We start from the raw sequence: 14,091 nt of genomic DNA, 5'->3' as shown, positions 1-14,091 counted from the left end.
CATGACAAGAGATATTTAATTTGAACATATTTTATCAGCAATGAGTGTAGGCAGGCTACTTACTGAAATAATGTGTCTCTTTTTCTTTCCTTTCTCTCCCCTCATCACTCGTCTTTGGGGTTTACCTTGGATTTTGATTGTAATCAATGTGCGCACATTGTGAATGTGAACCCACCTACAGTACGTAGGCGCATCTTAATCCCAATAATGTGCTCGGGAAATATCTGCACCGTCACTGTGCTAAGTGCAATCACTTTCTTACTCACAGATGAGCCAAGTACATGGTAATTACAACATGGGCCCTAGGCGTCAAAAATAGCTATGGTAACTGGATGCCTCGTGTTAGTCATTCACAAATTATTCATTTTATAATTTCATGTAGTAGATATCCTTAACTTGGGTGCTTCAAAGCACAGGCAATTTATGTTTCAATTAACTTGAAAAGTTTCACTCGCAGAGGGTGATTTATAAGATTTTACAGTCGTTATACTTGTCCATACCACCAACCCAGTGTTCTACAGTGTTTCCTCTTCGTCTTCCGCTGTGGTACTGCTGTTCAGAACAGGCAGTGTTTCCTTCAGGGAGATATCATCAACCCGCTTGGGTCCGCTGTCTTCTGCCTCCTCCCGTATGGATGGTTGGAGGCTGTCTGGGTCTGAGCTACTGATCACATATCCTGGCAGATTTGCATGTGCGCTGACCATTGGTGGCCCGATACTTCGGTAGACGCGACTGGAGACGAGCGTGGTGGAGCGGGTGGCGGGTCCGCCCCCAGCTAGGTGGGAGTGGCTACTGGTGCTGTTGTTGTTGAAGCCGCTTAGGACAGAGCGGTAGCGGCAGTGGCCACAGACCTCCGGGCCTTTCCAGTCAAAGTCCAGATTCCAGCGTGTCCACGTTTTCTTTATCTCCGTCTGAACCTGGTGTCATTCGGAGGAGACATTTGCTTGTGAAAAGCCTTCTTTTGTTAAATAACAAAAGTAATGATACAGCTGCTAATGATGTATAGAAAATATAGGCGGAAAATGTTTTCATTATCCTGGCAGTTCATTACATCAATAAACATATTTTGTTTTCAGGTAGTTCTGCTTTATTTATACAAACTATAGAGAGACAGTAAGAGAAGGGCAGAGAGGGTGACTAATATCAAATATTGGTATCGTGTGTGCTCCACATTACATGTGATTCAACCTATTTAGTGATTGAAATCATTCCGATATGTTTTTATATTCTGATTGGACTGTCATTCTATTAGTGGAATATTGGCGTCCATGTAAACACAGTCATTGTTATGCGTCAAGCAATTATTCAGTTATTGCAAAAGCTAGACTAGACACAAACTCAAAGACGTTTGACATTTTTTGCAATTACAACCGCTATCGAGGCTTACAAGACATGCATATTCATGTTGCTTATCTGTTCAGGACAGTGAATAAGAGGAGAAGAGGAAGAAAAAGGCAGTTTGAATGAGCTCACTACTGTCTTCAAAATGATTTTCATTTCTTTGTCTTTTTTAAATTAATCCCCACAAAGTTTTTCTATTTCCACAAAAAAAAAAATTGTGAACACTGAAAGTGAAGGACATTCACTCACCTCTCCATTGCAGTAGCAGTATATGATGGACACAAAGAACCCCTGAAAGGAAAAATATATATTTATTAATTAAATCTGCTTGCGTTCAAAGATGACTCACTCCAACAAACCCCTCAGCAGAGACTGAAAATCAAATAGAGCTCTCATTATTATGAATGAAAGAGGAGCAGGTGCCTTAAAATAAATCATAATTTCCAGAACTTCCGTGACCGTAGAGAGCATTGGTCCGTTTCTCAGTGGATTTTTCATCACTGAAGGTTAAAAAACAAATTGAGCCCTCATGCCCCTCACAAAAAAAAGAATGTGGGCTCAGTTGCATTATGCTTTTTAATCAGGCTTACGCATTTCGGCAGGAGCCTTCATCAGAGCACAACCTTAGCCTGATATAATCCATAATCCATAGAAATATGCCTCTGAGCCAACAGCCTTGCATTTTCCCCCCACCTCTGCTGTGTTTTTTTAACTGTAGCTGAGCATCTGCAGTCACGGAGGCAATGTGTTTTGTGTGTGTTTGCATATACTGTACTAGCATTCAAAGGGCCCCCTTTCATGCACATATCTCTTTCTTGAATGCCACACAGTACAAGCAGTATGAAAGACAATTTCTTGGTTGTGCTTTCCAGAGGCTACAATTGGACTCGGAAATGTACTGTATGCTCTTTTATCCCACAACCAGCGATGTGCAGGCATTACTGGGCTACAGTAATGATTGCAAATCAAAGCGTCTATCAAATAAATGGACAGATAGTTGCCGAGCTTGCATTACAGACAAAACAGAGATGAGTCTGGACTAAAAGATCATGATTAGCTTTTTTTTACAATTTAATTGGACTGGTCTGACTTTTAGCAAACACAGACATAAAAACATAAAAAAGCAGACACAACACTTCCCAAAGCATTACATTACTGTATGATGGCAGGCATGGGAGAGCACCATTTGCATTCCCCACTGGACAAAAATAACAGATTGCGTGTTTACTGCACCTCAAAATAAGTGCAATGCAATAATAAATGAGCAAACACAGACATAAAAACACTTGACCTGTATAATCAGACTGAAAGGTATGCAACACTTCCTACAGCATTATGATGGCAGGCATTGGAGAGCACCATTTGCATTTCCCAGTGGACAAAAATAACCTTCATTAATTAATAGATTGCGTGTTTACTGCACCTTAATCCAGTACCTGGCCTGTAGAGGCTCCTTAAATATAAGGGGTCTGCCTGTGGAATACCCTCCCGCAGTCAATTCTTTTCATTCAAAGACTGTGTGTGCGTGCGTGCATGCGTGTGTGCGTAACTGGGTGGACTCATAGTATTTTTCTTTTTCTTTTGAGTAACCAATTATTGTTTTTTTCTCCCAAATTAAGTTGTTTTGACAATTAATTCCGTCCCAAACATTTCTGGGTGTTGCCACTGCTGTTGTACTGGCTCACCAGCTAGTGAATCCAAGGAATTCGGTTAATTCGGTTCCAGAACACTTATTGCACTAAATCCCCCCCAAATAACGACCAACAACAACAGGCACATTATGCAAAAATATATATATATATTCTTTTAATATATATATATATATTTTTTTAAATACATTTTCATACTTTATTTTCAGGGGGTGCTGCAGCCCCCTCAGCACCCTCACTTCCCACGGCTATGCACAATGCACAACATAAGTATCACACTTAACTTTGTGGGTAAACAGAGAATGTCTAGAATGTGTCCTCCTTGTGACCTTGGAATATGGTTGCTTGATTTTGGTAATTTCCTGCCTGCACACCCGGGTGCATGCGCATTGCTGGGAGAGTTGGCACAATGAAACAAGACAGTGCAAGGCAAGGTTTTGCTATATTGTGGAAATTACGTAATTTACATAAGAACCTGACGGCCAAAATCACAAATCATATAATAATTTGTATAATTCCACCAGCAGGCGCAAAGTAAACGAGATCTGGGAACATATATCAGCTCGTTGTAGCCTTCCTCGTTTAGCGGTTCTCAAAGTAGGGTCCGGGGACCCCCAGGGGTCCTTGAGAGGGTTCCAGTGGGTCACCAGCAAAATTAGTTAATACAGCATTTAATCCTATTTTATAACATTTAGGGTCTGCAAAATACATTCTGACACACAGTTCCAAAATCTGACATCAAAACATCCTAAAGAGGACAACAACATGACTGCACCTGGAAGGAGTTGAAGAACAGCTCACAGTACATGCGGACCTCCCAGCTGGGTCCTTTGAACTTGTGTGGCATCCCCACGAAGATGATGTAGTGGACCCCGAACACCAACACCAGTACCAGGGTGGACTTGGCCAGCTTCCTGTGGACACACAAACGTCATGCACATACACACAAACAAGATATCTTTCAAAATGCGCTTGAAACTGACAGCAGGGGTGCATATTGATTCAATGACGATAAATGACAGCACCATGAGTTTGATGAGTCACCAGTCACTAAACAGATAGCCTCGTTCCCAGCCTCACTCATCTGCAAAGAGAAGAGCCTGGTCACGACCTAAAGCAGAGAGTGTCTCGGAAGTCCTGAGTGGACAGGATTTCCGTCGTACGTGTTTCGGAACGATCTTTTTTGACCAATCACAACACTTGTTTCATTCACGGAGAATGTTAACAGATTTGTAAAGCATAAACGTCATTTCCTTGGGAGGTACTTCCGCCAAATTCAACCACTTCCGCCTAGACAATCAACAGAGTGCCGCACTACGAGCTTGTAGATCTGCTATTTTTGAAAAATCTTGAACATTTGTGCAAATCTTGGAATAAACATATTTTTAAAGCGAACATTTGTAACTAAAATCTTTGCTTCTGGGGGTCCCTGGAACAAAATATTTTCAGATGGGGGTCCGCAGCCAAATGCATATAATTTTGGAGGTCCTTGACATGAAAAAGTTTGAGAACCACTGATATAGCAACATACGTTTTTCAGAAAACTGTTAGGATTTAGAAGACATTTTGTAGAATCAGAACCTCAGACCTTAATGGGTTGAATCAGATTAGTCATTTCTGTCCTACACTATGGCACATTGCATTACATTACGGTCATTTAGCAGACGCTTTTATCCAAAGCAACTTACAATAAGTGCATTCAACATAGGTAGGCAAGAAAACTACTAATCACCGGAAGTCTTAAGTGCATTCTCTTCTAAAACAAGCAACTAAGAGTATACCTAGTGCTAAGGTAAAAGTGCAATATATCAGCTACCTACTTTACTGCACTGCACTGTGTTGAGTCATGAGATTAGCAATAGCAACAGATGGATGGTTACAGAAACATCAACAGCATGATTCACTTAACCTGACTCCCTCAAATGGAAGAAGCTTGCGACACACATTTTGTTTCACAGCCTACTTCCATCTGAGACTCCGGTAGCAGAATCGATGACAGACGGCGTTTTCATTTTTTCAAGCTACTTGGCAGGTGATTGGATGATCCCGCCCCTAGCAGCCGCTGATTGGTTCTAACACGCAGCGGACCGGGCAGCTTTACTCCCTGAGCAATCCCAGACTCCTTCCTGAAATCAAATGCCAATGAAATTTCTGGAGGGAGGGGGGTTTACCAGGCTATGATTCACTGGCATTTAACACCAATTATTGTATGGATCCAATGTAGTTATTATTTAGTTGCAAGCTCTTGTTAATACTTTTCATTGGTTAAATATTCATAAACACCCTCAGATACACTTAACCAATTCTTTCAACAAAAAAACAAAACAGAAATAGCAAAAATAGCTAATCTACAAGCTCACAATACGTCACATTGTGACGCCTTGTGAGCTTGTAGATCTGCCAAAATGTTAACCCAGAATAGGGATACTAGGGTTGAAGTGGTTAATAAATAAAATGACTGCACATATTGAGTGAACACAGAAGGGAGAAGCACTTTCCAAGTACTGTTTTACTTCTATGAATACATGCATAAATTATTGCATGTGTTGTATTGAGTACAAATCAAGTATGCCCACACAGATGGTACCAATACATTCTGTACACATTCACTCATCACTGTAGATCTGCCACTTTAACGGAATGTTTGCCTAATTTTTGCCGAATGTTAAGCTATGGCATGCCTAGAATAGGAACACTATAGGATTCATGTGGCTATAGTCCTTACAGTTTTTGTTGTTTTTGTGTGAGATTGTTTCACCTGAAAATATATTTTTCAAACTGTTGTTTATGTCATGAGTACATCCATCCACATGGAATGTAAATATTACGCAACGATAAAGGAAAAAAAAGAAGTTCGGAACAAGGTAGATTATTCACTGCGAATAAAGGCACCAACCTGTATGAATGAAGCATCAACTACAGTATATGAATAGTTTGGAGGGAAAGAGCCAACTCAGGTCAGGCATTAGATGAAAAAGTAAGCATCTGACACACTGCATACAGTCGTCACCCACCTGTACTGTTTCTTGGTGTCATATCTCCCTGCATTTGTCTCTCGGATCTTGGTAGCCAGAATTCGCACAATGTTCACAAACAAGATGAAGTTGAGCTATTAAAAAAAAGAAGAGAATAGCATAATAAGCCATAATATGCATGATTACTCCTGCCAAAAAGTGATTGCAGCTCCTACCTGGTGACTGGAAGGTATTTTCTGCATCAAAATGGCTTGGTTGTTGTAATGCCTCTCCTTTTTTCACGCTGTTTCTCATGTGTCTGTAAACCCTCTCTCTGTAAACACTTTCTCTGCTAGTGCATGCTTTTTGACCTTGAATGAGTTAAGGCTCTGTGAGCAACATGTTAGAAATTACTCAAAATAATCAGTATTCTGACACCAATGCCTAGCTGTGTACCGCTTCCCGCCATACTTTATTATTATATTTTATTTTATTCATTTAAAAAAAAAAATTTAAAAAAAAAAAATTAAAAAAGTTATTGAGAAAACATGGTCCCCTCACGTATTAGAAGGACAATATCAATTATTTTATGTCAAGGACCCCCAAAATGACATGTATTTGGCCACGGACCCCAATCTCAAAATATGTTGTTCCAGGGACCCCCATGAAGCAAAGATTTGAGTTAAAAATGTTTTAAAAATATATATATATTATTTTTCTTTCTTTCTTTTACCTTTATTTATTCAGGGAAACCCATTGAGAGCAAGCTCTCTTTTTCAAGGACGCCCTGATAACAAACATTTGAATCACATTACAATGTCACAACTTTGACAATAAAGCAAAAAAGAAAAGCATAAAACAACATTAAAATAATCGCAAAAGGCGGTGAATCAGACAATACAGTTAGGACATGGATAAAACACAGAGATTTAAAAATCAGATGCAAATAAACAGTATTACATGAAACAGGTACAGTCACTATGTAGTGTGTCCTCAAGAAGCACCCTGAATGTCTCTATTGAGACCAATTGCACCAGTTTCAGAGAGTCCTGAAGTTTGTTCCATTTGTGTGGAGCATAATACATGAATGCAGTTTTTCCATGTTCACTGCTCTTACGTGGACTGGTATATCTAATGTGTGTTTGTGAACGTGTTGAGTGACCAGTAACCTTTGGTTCCAAAAGCGAGGTTAGGTATAAAGGAAGTTTACCACACAAGGCCATTCAAAGATTTGCACAAATGTTCATGATTTTAAAAAAAATAGCAGATCTACTGTATAAGCTCATAGCGAGGCACTCGGTGCCACACTATGAGCTTGTATATCTGCTATTTTTTGAATAGCCAAAGCATAAAATACGGATAAAGTGGTTACACAGATAAAGTGGTTACACAGATGCGTTCCGGTCTTAATAGGTTAAAGAAGTAGGAAGGGGGCGTGTCTGATAAAATGAATATCAAATATCTAAATATGAATCAAGCAACTTAAAAACTGTCTGGGGTGTTCACAAAAGCTTGAGTAATGATAAAATGACCCCAAACATGTTTGAAAGTGAAATATCCCATTAAATATACAAATAAAAGACTGACAATGACCGGTACTCATATAATTATACATATTATCTCATATAATTGTAATCTGGCGATTACATAAAAATGTGACAGGCCTAATCACCAGGATGCTCTTTTCGCTAGAATTTAAGGAGGGATTTTAAGGCTTCGTCGCTTATGCTTGCACCCACTGAACCCCTCCCCACCTCACCATGACTCAAACCTCCGTATTTCGGCAAAAGAGAAACAACTTTCCCTGTGTTAAAATGTTCTAAAAGCTTGACTTAATGTCTCTCTGCACTCAGTAACTGAACACACAGTAGAACACAGCACGATCTGTACATAATGTACTGAAGTCGTATTAACTTTTCTCATCTGCCGTAACTCTGTGTACGTGTGTGCGCAAGGGCATGTGTGTGTGCATATGTGTGTGTGTGTGTGTGTGAGAGAGAGAGAGAGAAAGAGAGAGCCATAGCCATAGGCCATTGGCTGTTACCAAAATACATCAAAATGTATCTTGCTTGAGTAGCCTGAGTACTATACTTCTCAAGAAGTGAAGCTCAGTCTTCACTCCTTGACTAGAGTGAGAGAACAGCCTGTCCTCTCTGGGAAGCCAGGTTTGGTCTCGATATCCAGGCTGTGCAGGCTGTCTCAGTTTATTAGTCTCTGTGGTCAAATATTCTGCCATGGTGTATTTAGAGCCTGATAGCATTAAAGTTTTTCAGTTTTTTGTTGTTTTGTTCAAATCGGTTTCATAATTTAGTTTCTGTTGCTTAATACTGTAATTTGGTTGGGTTGGATTTGTCAAGAAATTATGCCAAGGTCCTGATTATTAGTAGTGTTAGGATGGTCTATGCTAGTCTGTTCTGAGCATCAGGACCAGTTGACTGAGGGGACTCTCAGTCTCTCACACACACACACGCGCACGCACGCACTGTGTTGCCTTATTATTTTTGCATTATTGTTTGCAGTCATAGAATTGCTTGGGATGATTTAAGCCATTGCTTATCTTGTGAGTGAAAAAATGGGCATATCTGCTTGGCTGGACTGCAACCTTTGAGCAATATAATATGTTTGATGGTCCGGATTTGATACGCCAGCTTTACTTGAAGCTCAAAATAATTACTGCAGTGGTTCTAACCCGTCTCTGGCAGTTCAGCTGTCAAAGCAGCGCAGTGAGCGCACCTCCTCCACACATCAAAGCAGTGCGGCATGCCGGCTCCCACTTTAGAATGAAGCGCATCTCTAACTAATTGTGTTAAATTCAAACTGCCAACGGTCACTGTGACAGAGTGTAACACTGCCGATTGGAAAAAAAGGTAGCATCACTCTCTGTTCTTGATGAATAATCCTAATATTTAATGAGAAAAGAAAAGGCTGCTGCCGCTGTTTAGGAAGATGTCAAGCTGTAATAAGTTTGGGGTTTAATAAGAGGTGATCCAGGTTGGTCTCGGCTGGGTTTGGACAGATTTATGTCAGGCTCAACTTTTCAGGCCCGATTAAAGGTCTATTTGCTACAAAGCTATCTGGGGGGGGGGAACTGGAAAAAACAGAAAAACAAAACAAAAAAGTGCCTGTATTATTTTGGTAACTGCAACCCTGAATGGGTAAAGATGGTCATCCCTATAAGTCCAAAATTGTGCAATTTGAATTTGTGACATTGGGAATAGTATTTGGGAACAGCTCATAGAAATAGATGACTTGGATGTGTGCTCTCCATGACTACTGCTATAGTGAAATGAACAGTGAAATATGCATACAATCACATTTTCTAAACAAGCAATTGGTTTGACTCATTCCTTAAAACTAAAGAGCATTGTGTTTATAAATGACCTGCCCACTAGATGCCCAGAGGCTGGCTGCCAGCTTTATGCAGATAACAGCAGTACCGGCTCCAAGGCAATAATCAGCAGGGCGGCCTTTATTTTTCCAAAGGGGGCACTTTATTTTTCAACACCCCTATATATAGCACGCAAATGCTCACCTATACAATAAACAACAACACAGTGAAAGTGCTTTGAAAAAGGCTACAATTATAGGCTACAATTATGCACCAACAACAACAAATACATTTATAGCTTTATAATATCTTAATGTAATGTCGCCATCTCCAAAATAAAAAATACACTTTCGCTACTCACAAAATGTAAAATAATCCACAGGTTGGAAGAATGTTTTAGTTACTCCACTGCGCCCCCTACAGATCTTGTCAATAGAAAAGTTCCATTGACCAAATCTGTGGGGGGTGCAGTGGAGTAAAGAAAAAAATATTTCATCCAGTGGAATATTTAAATTTTATTTTCTGTCCAAAAAGTGTATTTTAGATGTGAGGTGGGGGGCTCCGAGTGTTCCCACTAAGGAAAGTAGGCTTTCAACATCTTACATCATCTTTGTTTTGGTGAGTTTCATTTTCACTATAGACAAGAGGCTGCGCAGCCAGTGCTACCGGGGGTGTGTGGAATGCGTGTTGTATCATGAGGACATATCCATGAGTTTGTATGTCCTGTCAAAGTATTTTGTAATCAAGAGAACATTGTTGTTTCAAATGAATCAGAAGCATTTGTATTCTATGACAGTTTGGACTCGAGCACCATCTACAATCAGACACCTCACAACCCCTCTACAATCAGCCACTGAACATAATGTCCAAAAAGCCTGCCTGGTGGCATCACTGCCACATAGTGAAAAGATACAATCTAGTTGTTTTCTCTAATTAGTTTTCAAATGTATCAACAGTCTAGCCCCAGAGCCTCTTCCCAGGTACATCCAAAGACAAGACAGTAACATAACAATATAGCAATAAGAATCTTTTTCTCTCCTATCCTGCCTTATATAGTCACTTCACATCCTTCTGCAATCAGGCGCAGAAAATAATGGCCAAAAAGCTTGTCCAGTGGGCAGTGGCATCACTGTCACACACTATTTTAATTAGGCCTATACCACCCTGTGCTGGTAATTAAAGCCCAACAAAAGGACAAGAGTTGAAAAATAACGCACAAACGCGCGCACAAACGCACACACGCGCACACACACACACACACAGTACACTCGTATACAAATAAACACTTACCCCAACAGCTGTCAGGATGGGGACCTGATAGATCCACTTAAAGTTGCCGGCACTTAGCTCCCAACATCTGTGGTTAGGCCATACATAGAGGAGAGAGGAGAGGAGATAACAACCATGTGAAGGAGATTAGTAAAGGAGGAAGAAGGAGGAGCGGAGCAGAAAGAGAGATGGGGGAACCTAAGAGTCTAAGACTGTCATTATTAATCACTTGAACCCTAGCATTACTATTCTGGGGGCAGCATTCCAAAAAAAATAGCAGCAAGCATCACAACGCGACACGTTGTGAGCTTGTAGATTGCCTATTTTTGTCAAAGAGATTTATTGTAGAGGGGAAAAAAGAGCGGACCGACCAAGTACAGAGCCGACCCCGATCAACTAAGTATTAGTTTACTAAGTATGAACGATTTAAGTGGTTAAAAAGGCAGGCATGTTCAGCTGGATTGAGACAGAGGTGTTCGTAAAAATGTCTACGCTGTTGAAATTGCACATCAACCAAGACAAAGACTGATGTTCATTTGGGGGGAGTCACGGATGTAGTAGAAAAAGGGGGTAAATGAAGAGACAGAGTCTATTTAGTTTTTTCATCTGCTATATAGCAGAGAGGTACAGAATGCTGCTGCAGTGATACAGGAAATAAAACAGTGACTGGATCCAGGTTTAAAAGCAGTTAGATATATTTCTCTATTTAGTATTTGTTATCTGACACACTTGTTTGCTTAAGGTGCTGTAAGTGATACTCTTTTGTTAAATAAGTGTTAAATCCTATATTATAATTGCCTAGAGAGGGTGGGCGGACCAACGGTGGACGTCACAAAAGTAACGTCCGCACTTGCGAGGCACACCGGTGTGCCAATCCGCAACAACCTTGGCACAAATACAGCTCAGGGGTCTGCCATGAGAGTAGTCACACCAGGGGCCATGTTGTACAACCCAGTTATTGTGTTAGGGGCCCCCAGGGGCCACACGATAAGGCGCACTGTTGCCCCGATCCGCACCAAACTTGGCACAAACACTTTTCAGGGGTCTGGCATGAGAGTAGTCACACCAGGGGCCACATTGTACAAACCCAGCTTACTGCGTCAGGGGCCCCCAGGGGACATGCATTGTTGAGGCGCATCGTTGCTCTGATCCGCACCAAACTTGCCACAAACACTGTTCAGGGGTGTGGCATGAAAATAGTCACGCCAAAGAACCTAAATTGCACCCACATGCGGCACTACAGCAGTGCTTATCACCTCAAATGGCCATAATTCGAGCACTGTTGCTCCGATTCGCACCAAACTTGGCACAAACACTGTTCCATGGTCTGGCATGAGAACCGTCACACACACATATGAGGCACCACAGCAGTGTTACAACAGTGTTCAACTCTTCAAATGGCCATAACTCTGTGATCATTCCTCTGATAAGCGCAATATAGGACCAGATTTGAAGGCCACAAAGTTGCCCGAAAATCGACAAGCCACATATTCTGATATTAATCGTTAATCTTTAATAGAGTGTATGTTCAGGAACAAGAGTCTCCAACTCTTTAGTAAACAGAAAATACATTTTTAGGGTTAAATGTCTTGCTCAGGGAAACTTTACAATCCACTGTCGTCCTCCTACCCACAGACATTGTCAATGTGTTCACTAGAGCGCAAAGCTGGAGGCCAATCCATATCGAAACCAGGCTTCTGCAGTATTATTTTATGTAGAGTATAAAACCTAACCCTTTTTTATGACTTGGCCTTGGCTTTACCTTTAGTTGAAATCAACTGTCCTTTGGATTCTTTCTTTCTTTAGACAGTATAGGAAAAGGAGTGGGATACAGAGAGTGAAAGAGGAGTGGAGGGTGGTGGTCGTTGTGGTAGTCCCCCACAGGCTTGGCACTGAACACCCATGTGTGTTTGAGAAGGTCACGGTCTGAACCACGCAAAAATCTATGGAAACTTTGAAGCGTTGCTTACTGAGTAATGTATTGATAGCACAAAGTGGATCAATGGGACTAAAAGGAATGATGGGGGGGGGGTGGAAAATGAAAGGTGACATGTTCTGCCTTTTTAGCCTGATGACTTAACCCACAGGGACTGCATTTATGGAAAGAGAAAATCTGGGTGAAAATGTCTGTGATCATTCATTGTGTAGAAAAATAAATCCCTCTGAATTGAGGGATTTCTTGGGGGTTATATTTCAAATATTATAGCCCAATCAGATAACCGCATATCCGAACGACCCGACGGCGGGCACCGCACTCCCTCGAGTCCTCGCCGATGCACGTGTTGAATTTGAAATTGGTCGGTCCCATACATGCACATGACCATACTGTATATGGGCATAGCGGTCTAATCTGTGGCTCTGGACAACCGGATCTCCATATATGCCTATAGACAAATCCACAGAACGGCTCATAACTGTTGGCAGGCAGCGACTCTGTGGATTCACCTATATATGGGCGTGTTGCATTTGTTTATGGTTATGTCTGAGTCATAGTGATATGTCATGCATATAGGCGTATCAGGTTTGTCTATGGTTATGTCTGAGTCATAGTGATATGTTATGCCTATATATGGGCGTATCAGGTTTGTTTATGGTTATGTCTGAGTCATAGTGACGTGGCCGTCCATATATCTTATTTTAAAATTGGCTTAGGGAAGGGCCGTAGGGCCGGCGGGCGGACCACCGACGTCACGCTCATGTCACCATGACTCAGCCATAACCATATAAGGAGTTGCCAAAGCAGCTATACCCAAATATGGAGTGTGTTGCCTAACCTCAATGTGTCGTCATGGCATCAGGCGCAAACAAATTAGTCAGCTCCATATATTGGCACAAAATGGGGCATGCCCATACATGGGCATAAAAGAGAGATGGACTGACATATACATAGATCCTGTTGTCCAGAGTTACAATCCGACCACTATGCCCATATGGTGATGTGCATATATGGGACTGAGCAACTTCAAACTTGGCGTGTGCAGGGGCAAGGACTCGAGGGAGTGCGGTGCCCGCCGTCGAGTAGTTCGGATATCCAGTTGTCCAGGAACACCGATCCAACCAATATGCCCATATATGGACAATATTCCGATGTATGGGCATATACTACAAGGATCTCCATATATGGGCATAAAAGGGACAAGGACTGACAGATATCTCCATATATGGGCATAAAAGGGACACAGGCTTGTAAAAGAAGACCCTGTCCTTCGCTCTTGTGGGTGGCCATAGCTGAATGGGTAGAGATGCCGCTTGAGAAACAGAATGTCTCAGGTTCGATTCTCAGCCCCGGCTATGTGTCGAGGTGTTCATGAGCAAGACACTTTTAGCCCCTAACTGCTCCCCACTGGACAGGGATGGGAAAAGAAGAGGGTGAGGAAGCAATTAACCTGCATGATAATCGATTTGTCTCACTTACTGTTTGTCAAGAATGAATTCTGCTACAAACAGTCTCTTGAAGGTCATTCATTGTAACTGCTCCACTGCAAGATAATCCACTGCTCTAGTAGAAGATGTGGACTGTGTCAACATGATAAAACGTTTTTTTCCAGAG

At 41.4% G+C, this 14,091-nt stretch overlaps 1 protein-coding gene across 1 annotated transcript in view; it reads right to left on the bottom strand.

Annotated features, from left to right (window-relative positions):
- Nucleotides 1-515: 515 nt before the first annotated feature.
- pth2ra (parathyroid hormone 2 receptor a) overlaps nucleotides 516-14,091 on the bottom strand; it is a gene marked incomplete at its 3' end in the record, with an annotated part of 76,386 nt that continues 62,810 nt past the window's right edge. The window contains exons 9-13 of the mRNA XM_080456803.1: nucleotides 10,563-10,629; nucleotides 6,005-6,099; nucleotides 3,766-3,904; nucleotides 1,591-1,632; nucleotides 516-917 (exon numbers count right to left, since the gene is read on the bottom strand). Of these exons, the coding sequence (XP_080312929.1) occupies nucleotides 516-917; nucleotides 1,591-1,632; nucleotides 3,766-3,904; nucleotides 6,005-6,099; nucleotides 10,563-10,629 (745 nt within the window). The remainder of the gene's footprint in view (nucleotides 918-1,590; nucleotides 1,633-3,765; nucleotides 3,905-6,004; nucleotides 6,100-10,562; nucleotides 10,630-14,091) is intronic.

This window comes from Gymnoscopelus braueri (genome assembly GCF_963280865.1).
Source record: "Gymnoscopelus braueri genome assembly, chromosome: 18".
In the NCBI taxonomy this organism is placed as follows: Eukaryota; Metazoa; Chordata; class Actinopteri; order Myctophiformes; family Myctophidae; genus Gymnoscopelus; species Gymnoscopelus braueri.
The sequence above is the reverse complement of the archived record's forward strand: the minus strand, read 5'-3'. Positions and strand labels throughout refer to the sequence as shown.